This window comes from Xenopus tropicalis, chromosome 5 (assembly GCF_000004195.4).
Source record: "Xenopus tropicalis strain Nigerian chromosome 5, UCB_Xtro_10.0, whole genome shotgun sequence".
Taxonomy (NCBI): domain Eukaryota; kingdom Metazoa; phylum Chordata; class Amphibia; order Anura; family Pipidae; genus Xenopus; species Xenopus tropicalis.
The window spans coordinates 77,925,412-77,943,689 of NC_030681.2; the positions used below are offsets into that span (position 1 = coordinate 77,925,412).

At 39.4% G+C, this 18,278-nt stretch overlaps 1 protein-coding gene across 2 annotated transcripts in view; it reads right to left on the bottom strand.

Moving 5' to 3' along the window:
* The window catches only part of LOC100496491, a 68,525-nt gene extending 52,225 nt beyond the window's left edge, over window positions 1-16,300 (bottom strand). For both annotated transcript variants that reach the window (XM_031902020.1, XM_031902019.1), the window contains exons 1-14: window positions 16,124-16,300; window positions 13,275-13,421; window positions 12,249-12,321; window positions 11,234-11,344; window positions 9,583-9,696; window positions 8,640-8,834; window positions 6,560-6,689; window positions 4,936-5,093; window positions 4,606-4,758; window positions 3,517-3,618; window positions 3,255-3,395; window positions 3,063-3,169; window positions 2,476-2,608; window positions 173-379 (exon numbers count right to left, since the gene is read on the bottom strand). In XM_031902020.1, the coding sequence (XP_031757880.1) occupies window positions 173-379; window positions 2,476-2,608; window positions 3,063-3,169; window positions 3,255-3,395; window positions 3,517-3,618; window positions 4,606-4,758; window positions 4,936-5,093; window positions 6,560-6,689; window positions 8,640-8,834; window positions 9,583-9,696; window positions 11,234-11,344; window positions 12,249-12,321; window positions 13,275-13,411 (1,761 nt within the window). In that variant the 5' untranslated portion in view covers window positions 13,412-13,421; window positions 16,124-16,300. The remainder of the gene's footprint in view (window positions 1-172; window positions 380-2,475; window positions 2,609-3,062; window positions 3,170-3,254; window positions 3,396-3,516; window positions 3,619-4,605; window positions 4,759-4,935; window positions 5,094-6,559; window positions 6,690-8,639; window positions 8,835-9,582; window positions 9,697-11,233; window positions 11,345-12,248; window positions 12,322-13,274; window positions 13,422-16,123) is intronic.
* Window positions 16,301-18,278: the final 1,978 nt, after the last annotated feature.

The following is an 18,278-nucleotide window of genomic DNA, read 5'->3' on the forward strand; positions in this document are numbered from 1 at the left end:
GCCCAATATCGCCAACCTGTAGGTGGGCATATCGGGAGAAGATCTGCTCACTTGGTGACCTCACCACAGGGATTAAATTTGCGACAACACTGTACTCTTTTTTTTCTTAACGACAGTATCTACAATTCCTTTAACAATGTAAATAACATATGCTATATTTGGAGGCCTATACCTTGAAATCTGCTGGTGTGTAATGCATGTAAAGATGAGAACCAAGTCCATTAGGTACACCAGATCCTCCCTGAGCCGCATTTATCCAGCATTGATCCTCTCCTGTGTTGGAAGACAAGCTATTTGGTTTGCCAGTGAGACCACACGTATCAAAAGTCATCGTTCTTTGGATAGATCGGAAATAATTTAGGAATCCAAGGCAGACACGCTAAAAAGAAACACCCATATAAGAGATGAAATACCCAAATATACACATACTACGTTAAGGAAATTTAAACCAATATATTGTGTGGCAGTTTCAGTAATCTGTCATTATTTACTACAAGCCAAAATGACAAAGCAATGACAAACTAGGCAACATGGACTTACTGTATATTATAATATGGCCATAATATTGTGCTTTTTGGCACTAATGAGGCACCAATAGAATAGACATGGTGGCTGAGCCTTGTGGAGAGACTAGTGGGGTATTGTATAAAAGGCACAAAGCTTTGCCAGGTCTATCAACAACTAGCAACCAATCAACTGCTTCATTTTAAGAAGCTGACCAGTAAATACTACCTACTAATTGGTTGTTATGGGTTACTAGATCTGTAACAAATATTGCACCTCATCTTACATTACCCCCCTATAACTAAATACACATTAAAAAAAAAAACACCTAAGGCAGGGCATTTTTAAAGTCTGAAAAACCTAGTGCAGGGATTCTTAATTCTCAAGTTTTGGACTGAAGCCCATACTCAAGGTAAGGCCTTTAATAGCCACTGAATGACACTGCCTGGAATTAGACAACTTGTTATCTACAAAAATCCCCAGATCCTTCTCAATTAAGCATACGCCCAACACACTACCATTTAGCATGTAACTTGCATTTATTTTATTTCTACCAAAGTGCATAACTTTGCACTTATCAACAATGAACCTCATTTCCCAGTTTTATCAAATCACTCTGCAATCTCTCATGTCACCAGGCAGACTTAAAAAATATGCAACTGCATCTGATTGGTGACAAAACGCATGAACAGTTGCATCCATTTTGGTGAATCAGACTCAACAGTGGTAGAAACGGTACAATTGTATCAAGAGAATCACCTGTTTGCAGGAAAAAAAAAATGGTGAAAGTGCTGGAAATTGCACTTTGCACACTGTGTCTAGGTAAGGGAATATGCCCTATTATGTTTCATAAAGATGAACTGTCCCTTTAATTTTTATTAGTGAGCAAACACTAAGATACCTAATGCATACCTGCCAACTGTTTGAGGGCAGTCCTGATTTGTAAAGTTTGCAAGAGGCAAGACTGTGATGCCACTCACAAGTTCATAAGTGCTGAGAAAAGCCAGTCCTTCAAAGACCAGTGGCTGCTTTAAATGTTAGCAGAGAAGAACCTCTGAATGGTTTTGTTTTGTTAAATGGGCATGATAATTGGGGGGGCATGGCTACAAAGTGGGCACACTTTTCTGTGCCATGGCACATTCCTCTTTTAATTTTTTAAATATTGGTATGCTAATTGAATTCTCTAAAGTAAGTTGTTCTCAGGGCCGGATTTGTGGAGAGGCCACAAAGACCTAGGCCTAGGGCAGCAGAAATTTAGGGGCATGCTGCCCCGCCGCAACAAGATTTTTGAATTTTGCTCCCATACGGAGCAATGGGGACCTCTCCCTGCTGCTCCATATGGGAGTTTAAATGTGTGCTATGCGCATGCGCACTCTCTTCCGTGTCGGGGGGGGGGGGTTGCGCATGCACACTAGGGGGCTGATTTACTTACCCACGAACGGGTCGAATGGAGTCCGATTGCGTTTTTTTCGTAATGATCGGTACTTTGCGATTTTTTCGTATGTTTTGCGATTTTTTCGGATTCTGTACGAATTTTTCGGATCCAATACGATTTTTGCGTAAAAACGCGAGTTTTCCTATCCATTACGAAAGTTGCGTAAAAAGTTGCGCATTTTGCGTAGCGTTAAAATTTACGCGAAAAGTTGCGCATTTTTCGTAGCGTTACGCAACTTTCGTAATGGATACGAAAAACTCGCGTTTTTACGCAAAAATCGTATTGGATCCGAAAAATTCGTACAGAATCCGAAAAAATCGCAAAACATACGAAAAAGTCGCAAAATATTCGTTTTCAAGTCGGAACTTTTCCAATTCGGGTCGGATTCGTGGGTTAGTAAATCAGCCCCTAGGTGAGTGGGGGGGGGGGGGCGACCAGCGGGGACGGCCTAGGGGCGCTCGGAACACAAATCCGGCGCTGGTTGTTCTTATTGTTCTTATTTTCTCATCAGATCCTTTTGAAAACCAAGGCCTTACCTGCAACTCCCTGATTCTTAGGTGACGCAGGTAGAGTAGAGAAAGGTAAGCTCCTTTAATCATTACAGGATCTTTATTGCTGTCTTCCGCCTCTTCCAATCCTAATAGCTGGAGGGTACTTTGATAGCTGTACCTTTGCCAAAGAAAATGTTGAGAAAAACAGGCCTCAAATAGGGATTCCAACTGCAACACTCACCAGGGTTTAGTAATACTGACAACTGGAAACTAATTATTGAATGTAATGCTGACATTACAAAGACACAATTATTTTACTTAACTACTAAACTTGCCTACCAAATGGCCCAAACTGTTTGTTGACAGCCACTTACTTTATTACAGCATATTTAAATGTGTGTATTTATTTAAAATCATATTTATGTGTGTAGAAGTAGCAGTTTGTACAGAAAAAATAAGCCCATGTTATTAGGTGATGATAATTCATATTTTAGATTTTATTACATGTTAGTGTGACGAAGAATTAGATTTGAAAAAAAAATCCAGGACTGGATCCTAATCACCCTCATGACATGGGTTTAGTTGACTTTTCAGAAATTCTGAGATATGAATTAGAGTGAGAACATTCTTACTCAGTCTCTTTCTTCTGTCTAGATGACTGTGGACGTTTGCTGAGGCCAAGTTCACGGTTTGTCTCACTAATTTGAGCTGGCAACAATCCATCACTTAGGGTTACATTCTTAAAAAAAAAAATATGCGATTACTTGGTTGGCAGATTTATCTGCATTGTGCCAGAGCATATAAGATAAACAGAATTCTTCTACCTGTGGGAAATCTGGGAGGCTGTATATCTTTATCCAGATGTCCATGCTGCTTTTGGCTGACACTGGCTGCACAGGGGTGGGCATAAGTATATTTTCTGCATGTGTTTGTAATATCTCCATTGCTTTCTCTGCTCTTGAAATCTAGATGAATTAAAAGTCCAGGACGATCAAACAGAAAATAGCTCACATAATCTCCTTTGTGAATCTACTTTTAAACAAATAACAATTCCAATTCAGGTTCAAAATTGTCTTACTAATTTACCTCTATAAACTGTGACTGCAGCCGTAAAAGTTCATCCACTTTTTTGTTCTGTTTGAATTTTGTCAGACATTTTTGCTGCCAAGGATCTAGTTTTGGCATAAACTACAAAAAAAAATATTGTACAGTGGTTGCGTTGTTGTTCCATTAATAAAGAACATAGACATACAGTGGGCACATTAGAAAGAGGTGTAATACAGGTACAATTTTGTGTTGCTACATGGTGTGAATGTTATACATACAGTATTAAGGAAACCACTTTATTTGTTTTTAATAATTAAGCCTTGTATATGTATATGCATGGGGCATGGCAGAAATGTTGATTTAATACATCCCGAAATATTTAAATGACTTGCCCTACAAGTATATGCCAACTTACTAATCATGAAATTACAGAAAAGTCAAATAGTAAATAGGTAGAATGTGAAACCTTTATTTTGCCAAGTAAACAATTCCTTAGCAAAAATAATCTTATGATAGCAAGAAGAATTGAAACAAGGTAAAGGATATATCCAAGACTGCACAATTTAAGCAATTCCACATATCCCACTATCTCCATTTAACTCTATAACTATAATATCAGCAGGACAACCTTTAAGGAGATACTGTAAATTTTTCAAAGCAATATCTATGTCATCTCCAAGACCCATATCCTAGAAGATATTTTTTGAAAAGCAAAAAGTACACAAAAATAATGTATGTGGAAAGCTGCATTTAATGGTATGAGCTGTTTCCAGAGGATTCCACCACCCTTATTTTGGAAGTGCTAAAGGTTAAGAAAACACCATTGGGTCTCTGTAGGCCTGAACCATGGTACAAACGTTGCCCCACCCCCGGAAAATGGCTGGGTCAGACTGATGTTTATGGCCAGCATAAAAACCCAGGGGAAGATTTGCAAAGTTCTGTTATAAAGCAGAGTGCATACTGTACATTTTATTCTACTTCAGCACATGGTTAGAATAGATATTGGCTCAACTACTTGGAGGTTGGTCTTGAAAAAAATGTGCTTGTTGAACATGCAGTTTTAAAAATAAGAGTAGGTGTATGTTACATTACAAGACAGTGACACATGAAGAATAGCAACTGTTGTACCCTGATATATGGAATCCAGCTGGCTTTCTTCTTTAATGCCATACTAGGGCCTTTAAATCCCCATCCTTCTGTTGTTTCTGTTCCTGAATCATATACAGGAAAGGTTCTCATGGTTTGCTGTTTGCTGAACATAGTTCGGAACTTGGAAGATACCTGCAAGAAATAAAAGTATTTTGCTTCTGTTCTCAGGGAATGTTTTTCCCCCATGGCAATGTAGAAAATAATGGAATGATCTGCAAAGTACAAGGAAACTAATTGTTCTTTATATAACCCTTTTGTTGGTTGCCTATTACAAGCATCTACAACACAAATAATTGTATCTATATTTACCAATGAGAGAAGCTCCATTTCACTGATTGTGCTGGTGAGTCGATCTGTATCATACTGAATATTAAAGCAAGGCAACAAGTGGTGAAGCAGAGATTTTATTTCTTCTCTTTCGGTCTGGTGTCGTGGCAGTGACATGTCCTTCTCACTGGTGTGCAGTCCTTACACAAATATATAGAGATATAGGTGTATTGTTATTTCAATACATTTGCCTGCGTTGTCGAAATCAGTGAAGGAAAGACATATAATGTTTGGTAAATTTAAAGGTACAAATGTCATTCCTAAGCTTGCTGATCTCTTTAATCTAAGTCAGTATCATCCTGTCTATCCTTTTAGACTGTAAGCTCTAAAGAACAAGGTCCTTGTTTATATCCTGTATGCTTGCCATGCTCTGCATTATGTATACTTTTATAAAGTCATAATTGGCCTATTTTTCTAGAAACAGTAAAGTAGGGCACTTATGGGAACAATGGACATTAAAGGGGACCTGTCATCCTAAGAAATAAGGTATTTCAATTGTGTGTGTGAAGCAAAATGAACGTCATTACACTATACAGGTATAGGATCCATTATCCAGAATGCTCGGGACCAAGGGTATTCCGGATAAGGGGTCTTTCCATAATTTGGATCTCCATACCTTAAGTCTACTAAAAAATCTATAAAAAATTAATTAAACCCTATTGGATTGTTTTGCATCCAATAAGGATTATATATATATTAGTTGGGATCAATTACAAGGTACTGTTTTATTACTACAGAGATAAAGGAAATAAGTTTTAAAATTCTGAATTATTTGATTAAAATGGAGCCTATGGGAGACGGGCATTCCGTAATTCGGAGCTTTCTGGATAACGGGTTTCCGGATAAGGGATCCCATACCTGTATTAATAATATAAATGTTGTTTCCTTTTATCTTAGAATTACACAATCACAGCAAGCAGGAAGGCATCATTTTGTGAGCACTGTTATTAAGCTTTGTATCATGCCGAAATTTTGTTCATTTGATAGAATTCAGGACTATATACCCATGCACTGGCTACATAATTAAATGGTGAGGAGGGAGTAGGAAAGTAAGGAGTGCAGTAATATCTAGGAAGTGCTAAATGGAAGGTGAAACTAATTGTCTGCCCTGCCTCCTTGGATTTTAGGCTGATGCCACACCAGGCGTAGGGCTGATTTTTTCGGCAAGCGGAAAAACGCTTGCCGAAAATTCAGCCCTACGCCTGCTACTTGTGCCTGCACCCGAATGAATGGAATACGCTCGGGTGCAGGCACATGTAGCCGATATACGCACGAAAACGCGAGAGAATGCAAAGTCTCGCGTTTTCGTGCGTATATCGGCTACATGTGCCTGCACCCGAGCGTATCCCATTCATTCGGGTGCAGGCACAAGTAGCAGGCGTAGGGCTGAATTTTCGGCAAGCGTTTTTCCGCTTGCCGAAAAAATCAGCCCTACGCCTGGTGTGGCATCAGCCTTACATGGCTTTACATGATTTTAAATGGGTATGCTAATAAAAAAAGGAATTTGGGTTTCATGATTAATCTAAAAAGGTCCCATTTAAGAACACGAAAAACATTTATTATTTTATAGTTATTTTCATATTTAGATTTTAAAAAATTATCATACCAGCTTGTTCTAAAGCCTCCTGTAGACCAGACGAGACAGATCCCCACATAATGTCATACTGAGACTTCACCTTCTCTGATTGGGTCTCAATAAATGACTCTTTGTCAGTGACTGGCAAGTACTGGAGCATCTAAGTATTAACAAGGAGAAACACCAAATAATATAATACTGTAAACTGACAAAAAAATGTTACATTAATACAATAGCATTATGTTGCACCAATAGAACACAAACATCCATCATGCATATTTATGTTTTGTACAGGGAAATACTAACTCAGCATAGTTCTCAGCATAGTTCTATGGTATTGATCAGTGCTGGGCCAAGCTGGGTGGGAGCCCTCGGCAACCCAGGCAGCTTGGTCCACCACCCCTCTCCCGCGGGTGCACGCCCATGCGCAAGCGAGCACACTTATGCACACACATGGGGGAGCGGGGGCTGCTGGAGGGGGGTGTGCGGTGGAGGCGAACGGCACGGAAATAGGGGTAAGTGAAAGAAGAGGTACCTGCCTTGCGCCCACCCACTGCTGCGCCCTAGGCAGGTGTCTCTTCTGCATACCCCTAGTTCCGGCCCCGGTATTTATTCCAAAACTGCCATTGGCATTTAGGACTGAAAAGGAGAAAAAAAGGGAAGATAAATTGGGTCAAAGATTAGGAACTGAAGGAGAAGTATAGAGGCTGGGTGGAGGCAGGGGTGTGGTAATACCTGCCTTAACAAAGTGAATTTTTATTTAAAATTAAATAGATGGGTTGACTGGTTTTCATTTAGTACTTTTTGCCATTTTTTGAATTATTTCGCTTTTTGTTCAGCAGCTCTCCAGTGTGGAATTTCAGCAGCTACCTGGTTGCTAGGGTGTAACCAGACAGTGGTTTGAATGAAAGACTAGAATATGAATAGGAGAGGGCCCCAATAGAAACATAAGTAATAAAAAGTAAGACTACATAAACATGCTCCAGGAGCAAAGGCAAAGTCATTAAATGATTGGCATTTAGTGTGTTTCATAGCTTTACAAATCTCTCAGATTCAAAGAATACTGCTGCCACCTAGTGAGCAAATCTTATTCAAAGTTCCTTTTTAGCTGTCATACATTATAAATGCCATTTTCTTACACATTTAAAGGGTACAAATTGGCATTTCAGGCACAATTTTCCAATGCAGTGTTTTTCCTCCACAATTACAGATCATTTGCAACAAATATGTCAAAATGTACTTGTGTTTTGATGAGAATTGGACGTAGCGCTCTGCATCAAAATGATGTTTGAGCATGGTTCTTTAGGTACAAGTCCACTGAGCATATTGGCAAAGGTTGCAGTGGAAACCTTGGAATTACCACCAGCTTGAAGGTAGTGGTAACGCCATGGTTCCACTGTGTCAACAGGTGCATTTGCACATGATTCGGAACAGGAGATGGGGCAGACTCACCAATACTGAGTGCACCTATATAAAAGTACAAGAAGCATGTTTGGACCCAAGTACCTTTAATGGCACTCAAGTAGATTCAATTTTTGTGTAGCTGTAGGTTCTGTTTTAAAGAATGCCTTATATGACATACATTGCAAGAAGTTGTAACTGCTATCTAGTAGTGATGAGCGAATTTTTTCGCCAGGCATGGATTCACAGCGAATTTCCACATTTTACCATTGGCAAATTGCTTTGCGAAAGGCTGAAGGGGGGGTTGTTTGGTTTATACAGGGGGGTTTGTGTAGAATGCTGACTTTAAAGTTCCCAAAACAACTGTGTACCATTACCCTAAGCAATTCCATTAGGCTGAATCCTAATCTTGCAAAAAATGATCACATTCCAGTAAACCCACACCTGGATCCTAGATTTTGTAAGTTCCTATTATTGTTCCAATATATCAAGCACATATGCAACAGCGTCCTATTTTTCTTGGCCTGATCCACATAAACCACTGACATCACTCCAAATATTAAAGGTTATTTTTGTCATTTTGCTTGTTTTAACACCAAATTAACTTTAGGCCTTAGAATAGTGACCACTTTTACATCAAGGTCTTAAATTAAATCTAGTAGTAATTAGTACTTAGCAATGTGTTACTTGTAACTAAAAGGATACTTACCCTGATATAGTTGTGTATGTACTTCACTGAATGGAGATGGCAAATGAACCATTGTAGATAAATTACCAAGTCCTCAAGTGTCACTAAATGTACAGAATTCTTCTGTCCTGCTATTAAATTGTCTCTGGCAACAGACAACCTCTGTGCTCTCTGCAGTGCATCATTGTATTCTTGCATAATAAAACCAACCTGCTTCTGTGAAAGGAAAAACAACAAAGTCCTGGGTGATAATTACCATGTAACTAGAAAGAGAACTCTGCACATAACATTACAAAGAGCCAAGCAAACACATAATTACACAAATGGGAAAAGTGAAACAAAATGGCTACCAAATCAAAGCCATAAAATACAGCTAATCATCTTCCTAATTAGATGTTTCCACTTACATTGTTTGCACCACTGGTAATTTAAGTTCCTCTTCTGCAAAGTTTCCTTGGCAAATGACAAGCCTGCTATAAATGCTGTTTTATTCTCTAAGAAAGTATTTAGTACTATTACATCCGTAAAAAAAAACCCCAAAGATTATTATACTTATACTTCCATTAGTCTGCTATGTAATATAATATGTAAATGTCTAAGATTGGCTAGAACATTGCCTAACTGTTAATGGCAGATTTGTAAAAAAATATGATATATAAGAAAATAATAGGTACATTTGAATAGAAAGAATAGGTGGGGTGGAAAAATGGTTAACAAATAAAATCTTAATGATTGTCACAGCTGGGAATGAAACACTGAAAATCAAGGAGCGATATGTTTGACAAGAATGATAAGGATTGGGTAGCAGCTTGTCAGAAAGCCTTTCCATACAGTAGACAGATACAAGTGTGTAATTGGATTATTTGATTTCTACAGACCAGGGAATGCAACTATTGTGTTTCATACCATATGTTATTTATGTTGATTTTTGAACAAACTACATTTTCACATGCCTGCACCTTACCTGGTAAACAGGATAACACTGTTCCATGGCACTAGTGTGCTGACAAAATCTCTTCCATCTCATCAAGTGCAAGTATTTACATCTCACTAAGTGCTCAATCCTGTCAGTATAAAACTGCAATAAAAACACAGTAGATTCGAGGATGTCAGTTCTTTTTTTTTTCCTGTAACAAACATGGCAGAAACAGCAGGTGCAGTAATATAAAAAAAACATTAGAAATATATCCCTGTTTTCAAATAAAAGTTGGAACACAAAAGTTGTATAAAATGTAAATAAAAAAAGAAATCATATATAAATTTGATTCATAATTACATGGTCACCTTCTATGCCAAAAACCCATTTAAGATGGATGGAGGTAAAGTGAAAATCTTTTTCGATAAGACAAAATTAGGCTTTTTTTTGGAAATCATGGATGCCACATCATCTAGGCTAAAAAGTAGAATGACCATCTGACTTGTTATCGGCACACAGTTTAAAAGCCACCACCTGTTATGTATGGGGTTGCATTAGTGCACATGGCATGGGTAGCTAGCATTGCTGAATGATATATACATGTATTACAACAGCATGGCTCTGTAATTAAAAAAAAAGTCCTGAAATCTGATATCAAGCAAGAATGGGACAACATTTCACTTTCAAAACTACAGTAATTGGTCTCCTCAGTTCCCAAATGGTTACAGAATGTTGTTAAAAGATTTGATGCAACACAGTGGGAAACATGCCCCTGTCCAAACTTTTTTAAAATGTTTTTCTGGCATCAAATTCAAAATGAGCATATATTTCAAATGCTTCAGTTTCAACATCTGATATGTTGTCTTTGTACTGTTTTCAGTTAAAAATATGGTTCAATTGATTCCCAAATCATTGCGTTCTTTTTTTACTTATATTTTATCCAGTGTCCCATTTTTTGGTGCTACAGTATTTGTACCTTGGCCACAACATGTTTTCCCCTAAAAAGGGTTGAAGATTGATATCATCAATCAAAAGTAAAACAGTATCAATTTAAATTTCTTGATTCACAGGTATTAGAAGTCTACTGCAATTACCAAAATTATGTTGCATTCCTGTCAAATGTAATTAAAATGTAATTAAAATCTTAAATTAGTTTAATATGGATCAGGTTTATCATCCAGTGGGATGATTGGCAGCATATTAGTGCAATTCGTCACACAAAAGAATAGCCAAATTGCACTGATCAGCAAGATTGGTTTGTGGGCCAACTAGGCAGACCACCCTATGGAAGCACTGGCCTATGCACGTCTGTGATGACCTGTGATCCGATGTATACATGGTTATAACCAGTGGCATCCATATAGGTTTAGGATTATTCCTTGCCACAGTGCAACTTGTAATTACAGCATCCAACAGTGTGTCTTCTAAGGGCCTAGGCTGCAAACCCTAATTTGCTGAGATGGTCCAACTAGCTGTATTGTAAATCAAGATTATCAGATAAGATCTACCTCTGGGCTGTGTTCCATAGCAGCAAATAGTCACTGTTTAAATAAATTTCAAAAGCACATAATAAACCCAATTTTGAATCAGCCTTTTGCTTTGATGAATCAGTAGACCGTCAGTGTTCTCTTCAAAGGATGTGACTTATTAAACATACATTAATGTCCTGGAGAATATGTAATTTTGGCTCATATTTAACCTGATGCAGTAGAAGTGGCAAATTCTCCAGAGTGTATTCCCTCCTCAGGCAGGTTTCCATCTCTTTCTGCATAACATCAGCCTGGATATCAATAGATTTTCCACCAGCCACCTTCAAGAGACCAATAAGGAGGAATAAGAGGGGAACTGAAAATGTGAGGACAACAGCCATATTGCAAAACCCCAGAGCTATCCAACCAAAAGCTTGTGGGCTGAATGTTGCACTCCATATGCAATAAACCAGAGATAACGTCATTGGTGTGTCAGGATGGTACAATCCATATGTATTTGAGATAATCATTCAATTGCAGAAAAGGTGGACAGCAATGGACTATTACCTACAAATAACTGGCACAGCAACAGTTATGATCTGTATTTGGTATACAGTATTGTGCTAATCATTCAAGCAAGCTTGTTATCAAGGTAGGAGCCTAAAATCCCTTTGACTTCTACATGTTATTGGCCACATGTCAGCATCAGCCACAGACACGTTAACAGCAGTTGAATAGTTTCTATTTAAGGCTAATGTCCCATGAAGAGATTTAGTTATCTGTGATAGATCTCTGCTACCGTGGACGACTAATCTTAAGGATTGTTGCAAATTATCAAGCAGAAAATAAGGCTTGTCTGTCATATATGCTGATGTTACAGGGCTGATTATTATATTCTGAAGATAATTACACTGCTCTCAGAGCTGCCATGTAGTAATGATCTGTATTAATAACTAATTAGCCATATATTGTGACATTTATATTCTTTATATATAGTATATTGTGCGTCGGTCCCCAAGCTCAGAAACTGACAGCAGCACAGAGCATATGCAGGGAATCAGCAGAAAGAAGATAGAGGCATAGATTCTCACTCCTAAATGGCTGTGGTTTCCCTGGGCTGGTACAGAAACCAAAAACAGAATGTACACCAAAACATAAGGTACACCATTTCTGCCCAAGTCTTTAGTTAAGCTTTAGTTCTCCTATAAAAAAATAAATCTTAAAGTAAAAATAAGTTGTATTCACCTTTAGCCCTTTCTTCAGAATCATCTCTCTTTCACTTCTGAAGTAAAAAACATCCCTGGGTTTTGGAACAGAGCTAAAAAAAAAAAGTTGAATAAAATAGCAAGCCCTTTTACACATTCATAAAAACACTATGAAGCAGCGAATATATCACAAGAAAATGTCAATACAAAATACACCATGCTCCTTTGTAATCCTTACACAGATCCCACACATCTCACTTAGAGATGGAATCCATTACAGACCAATATTATATATATGCAACGTTAAAGTTGATGTATTTCAGTACAGTTTTTTTGCTCAGCTTTAGAAATTTGCCCCTAAAATGAATAAATCCCTACAACCATATGAAAAAAATAGTTTCATTATGTTAACTATTTCTTCAAAATACCATGCAAAATACTGCACAATTTATAGATATAAGAATCAATAAGAATACTTATTACCATAGTTCAGCATGTCCTTATAGAAGCTGGACATACAGAGTGCCTCCTGGGGAAGAGGGTTAGTGTTTTAGAATCTGAAGTGCATGAACCCAACACATCCCAGGGAAAAATAATTTGTAGTGTGCTTCTGTCTTTGTGTGAGATCTTTTATATGTGTATTTGTGCATTTGTGTTTTTGCTTTGTGCCTCTGGGCTGTATGAAGACCAAGGCCTTGGTAGTTCCTGGGCTAGGTACAAAGTATAATTGAACTTTTGGGGTGGGGCTCCTACCTATGTGCCCTGGAGCAGTAACCCCTCCTTTGGACTGCTTGAAACCAATGGTGTCCTCCATTATTCAAATAAAATGCTTATGCATAATAGTGTTGCAACAGGAGCACAGGAGTGATAGCTAGTCCAAAGGAGGTAGCTGAACCGGAGTACTGGAATTGGAAAGATTGGAAGTATCACTTTCACTGAAAAGTTGGATGCAAAAGGTAAAGAGACTTTTACAATTACACGAAAGACCCCTGTTCCTGAATTCAAAAGTTCAAATCAGGCAAAGATGCTACCTTAATCCCTTGGCAAAAGAGTTACAATATATTACCTGTAGATTTGATTAGATGCACCTTGCAGCACTCCATTTTCTTCTATTTCTGTCTTTAGCTCGGCCAGATCTGATGCTAATGCTCTTTCCAGTAGCTGGATCTTTTCAGTGGATGACATTTTGTATGCTTCACTCATTATTACAATTCTAGCAAACAATAAACCAAAGATAAAGTCATCGGTGTGTCAGTTCCATGGATGGAAGAATAATAAATGGCTATAATCTGCTATGGTTGGTCTCTTCTGATACACTGGGCAATGTCACTCTACATAAGGAAGGATCATCTTTATAAACAACTGATCAATGTATAATGTGCTGTACACTACACTAGTTATTCAGGTTATTAGCATGAACAACTAAGGCACACATATGCACATATAATTTCAGTTTGGACACTTGTGAACCAAAGCAGCAGTATATTTACAATTGACCAGAATTCTCACTAGAAGTTGGCTACACACGGTTGTGGTCAACTCCACAACTGTGTGTAGCCAACTGATCTGCTATTATGCTATAAATTCAAATGGGCAGATTCCCCTTTCTGCACCCAGTTTTACATATTCAGTTATTTAGTGCCTAACATGCAGAAATTAGGCTTTGTAGCATATGCATAAAAGAGGAAAAATTAGAACTCGGTGCTAAGTGAAATCTGACGTATTCTATACAAAATTGTAGCATCGTGATATATTAGAAGAAGAAAGGGGCAGTGGCAAAAATAAAACAAAAAACATTGGCATAGGTGTGATCATGATTCTTCATTCTCATTAAAAGTAAAGCTTGAGTTCTAAATAAATCATTGTTACTAAGGTAGTTTATTATCAGGTCTAAGCTGATTAATTGGAGCAAGACCACTTAGCAAAGGGCCCAGAGCAAGGATTTTATTGGTGGGCTGCCAAAGCCCAAAAGGAAAACTAAAGCCTTAAAGGACAAGGCAATGCAAAATATTATTTTTTGCCTAATAAAAGAAAACAAAATTCTAAGCAGCTTTGCAATATACATTTATTACAAATTTGTTATTTGTATATATAATTGCTATTAAAAGCAGTGTTTCCCTGTCCTTTTCTATTCTCTGCCCTGGTGGCTCTGACTGTTGAAACAATGTAACACAAGGCAGCAGGCTGACAGACCTGTATTGCTGGAGGAGACTGACAGTTGCAACATTGTTTAAAAAGTAACAACCAGGAGTTCAGCAAATGCTGCTTTCAATAGCAATTACATTTACAAATAACTTTTAAAGTGCTACAAATTTTTAATTATTTCATATCGGAAAATTGCTTAGAATTCTGCTTTCTTTTATTATGCAAAAAATTATTTTTGGGGTTGACATGCCCTTTAAAATGAATATGTATATTATATACTGAACTTCCTGTACCATCCTAAAGGCTCAGCAGCCATGTAACAGAAATAGCCCATCTATAATGTTAGTCATTCCCTAAGCAAAGGTAACAGGCAAAGGTAATCTTTGGAGGCACAGGCAATGCCAGCTTAAAAGCTGTTGTAGAAAAGAGCCCATAACACAATGGGGCTGATTTACTAACCCACGAATCCGAATCCAAATGGGAAAAATTCCGATTGGAAAACGAACATTTTGCTACTTTTTCGTATTTTTTGTGATTTTTTCGTAGCCGTTACGACTTTTTCGTAAATTGTCGCGACTTTTTCGTAACCATTACGACTTGCGAGAATTGTCGCAAATTTTTCGTAGCCGTTACGATTTGCTCGTATCTTGTCGCAACTTTTTCGTATTGAACGCTCGTAAACTGCGGGCAAAACTTTCAGACTTAGCATGATTTTGGAAGCCTCCCATAGGACTCAATGGCACTCTGCAGCTCCAACCTGGCCCAAGAAAAGTCACGATACTGAAGCTTCAATGAATCCGAAACTTTCGTACTCGGCGCAAAGGCTACGAAAAAGTCGCGACAATTCGCGCAAGTCGTAACGCTATGAAAAAGTCGCAACATTTTGCAAAAAAGTCGTAACGGCTATGAAAAAGTCGCGACATTTTCTGAAATAATCACAAAATACCGATCATTACGAAAAAAATGCATTCGGACGCTTTTCGGACGTTTGTGGATTAGTAAATGTGCCCCAATATGTAGCATTTCCAGCCCTATTCTTTTGTAAACTTTAGTTCTCATTTAAGCAGGTAAATTAAATAAGGCAGGCAGTGGTCTAGTTATTGAAGTGATACCCTCTCATCCTACTCCTGGCTTGCACACTTAAACCCTAAATGTAAGCCTTAGCTCCAATTTACCATTTATTTATCCAGGATCATCCAGAATCTGCCTCACAACCCACCCATCTATGTCGCTGAACCACCCATATTCATTATCAGTCCACCCCTTGAACATTGCAGACTGGTAAGTTTTTTTGTGAAAGGTGTCCATCTGACGTCTGACTTCTCTTAGTGATGCTTCTGTCAAAAGTTACACCAGACAAAAATTCTTATATCTGCACAAGATTCACAGAGCTGTCTTGCTTTAGCAACATATCACTGCACCCTGTCCCACAATACTGCAATGCTAATAAAGGACCCCTGCAAAGAATTTACACTGACACATGCCAGGGTGATTCTTATAGATATCTTTTCTACAAATATATTGCCTTAAAATTGAAAACTTCATTTTATATAGGGCAAAATAAATTCACTGAAAGTAAACTGGTTTGTACTGATCTTCAGCTTCTTTAAAATGTCATTGGTCCTGGATCTCGTTATTGATTTTGTATGTATGCATTAATACTGCCTAAAAAGTAACATGACAAATTTAAAAGAATCAGGAGCATGTCTACAAATTGCAGCCACTGGACCTAAAGAAACGTGTCATACAGCTGTAAAAATCAAACTTTACCTGAGTCTAATATGTCCCAAGAAAATATGCACGTCCTTAGTAAGGTATAGCTTGCACTTATTAAATGCTGAGTGAAAATGCGAGTTACACAGCCAAATCACTGTTCTCCGGAGCTGCCATTAATTAGAATGGTGCCTGCTCTTGAATGTGGGAGTGCTTGCAGGTCGCCATAGTATCCCGTGTATACACACACCCACCCACAAACGCCGACTCTGTAGTACAGTCCCAGCTGATTGCTATGTCTCCAGGTTACACTAACACACGTTAGCTTGTACAACTGACCAGCAGAGGGCGCTGCTTCTCAGCAAAGAGGAAAGGAGTTAAAGCGAAACCTGCCCAGCTGTGCGTTGTAAATATTTCCACATTAACTGAAATACAATGATTATACAGTATAATATGACTAGGCCAGTGTTTTTCAACCTTTTTTGGGCCAAGGCACACTTGTTTCATGAAAAAAATCACGAGGCACACCACCATTAGAAAATGTTAAAAAATGTAACTCTGTGCCCAGCAGCAGTGCCCCCCTAGTACATTGGTGCCCAGCAGCAGTGCCCCCCTAGTACATTGGTGCCCAGCAGCAGTGCCCCCCTAGTACATTGGTGCCCAGCAGCAGTGCCCCCCTAGTACATTGGTGCCCAGCAGCAGTGCCCCCCTAGTACATTGGTGCCAAGAGCAGTGCCCCCCTAGTACACTGGTGCCCAGCAGCAGTGCCCCCCTAGTACATTGGTGCCCAGCAGCAGTGCCCCCCTAGTACATTGGTGCCAAGAGCAGTGCCCCCCTAGTACATTGGTGCCCTGCCTACGGCACACCAGGCAACATCTCGCGGCACACTAGTGTGCCGCGGAACAGTGGTTGAAAAACGCTGGACTAGGCCACCAAAGGATTCCTGATACTGAGACCCAGGTAAAAATAATATGTCTGCTGAAGCCCTATCCCTTCCAAAATTTTTGCCCACGCCCACTTTTGTGGCCACGTCCCAATTACTACACCCAATTTAAAAAAAAAAAATTGCGGGATCAGACGCAAATGTGCTATTCCCTCATACTGTACTACCTAAGGAAAACAATATAGCAACTCCTACATATAAAATACAAATATAGAGAGAAGGCAGTCAGTTATAAGTGAGGTATAACTATGTACCAGTTTTGCCCCCCATACACAGTACCCCCCCCATACACAGTAGCCCCCCCATACACAGTAGCCCCCTATACACAGTAGCCCCCATACACAGTACCCCCCCACACACAGTACCCCCCCATACACAGTACCCCCCCATACACAGTACCCCCCATACACAGGAGCCCCCCATACACAGTACCCCCCCATACACAGTAGCCCCAATACACAGTACCCCCCATACACAGTACCCCCCATACACAGTACCCCCATACACAGTAGCCCCAATACACAGTACCCCCAATACACAGTACCCCCCATACACAGTACCCCCCATACACAGTAGCCCCAATACACAGTACCCCAATACACAGTAGCCCCCAATACACAGTAGTCCCAAATACACAGTAGCCCCCAATACACAGTAGCCCCCAATACACAGTATCCCCAATACACAGTACCCCCCAATACACAGTAGCCCCAATACACAGTACACCCCATAGGCGCTCCAGCTTCTTATGTGGCTCCTTGTCTGCGGTGACAGGCCCTTTTATAAGGTTGCGCCCCGTGCATAATGACGTCACACGTACCCACCAACCTTATAAAAGGGCCTGTCGCGCTGCACAAGGAGCCGCATAGCATGCAGAGCAGCAGTAGAAGAAGAAGCCGGAACGTCCGGCTCCAGCCAGCGCATCCGCTGTGCTGGATAGGTCTATGAATGTCCCGTGTTTCTGTAATCTATTACGGAAATGCGGGACATTCATGGAACATATCATGGAACTATCATGGACAGTTGGGGGGTATGCTTCAGGAGCGCTTCTCCTTGCCACTAGTTTCTTTCTGCCCATAGGCGGAAGGTGACTTTTTTGTTTGGGGAGGCTAGAGATGGGCCATACATAGACTGACCTAAGGCTAATGCCAGACGAGGTGTAGGGCGGATATTTTCGGCAAGTGGAAAAGTGTTTGCCTAAAATACCGCCCTGCGCCTCCTACATGTGCCTGCACCCAAATGAATGGAATACGCTCGGGTGCAGGCACA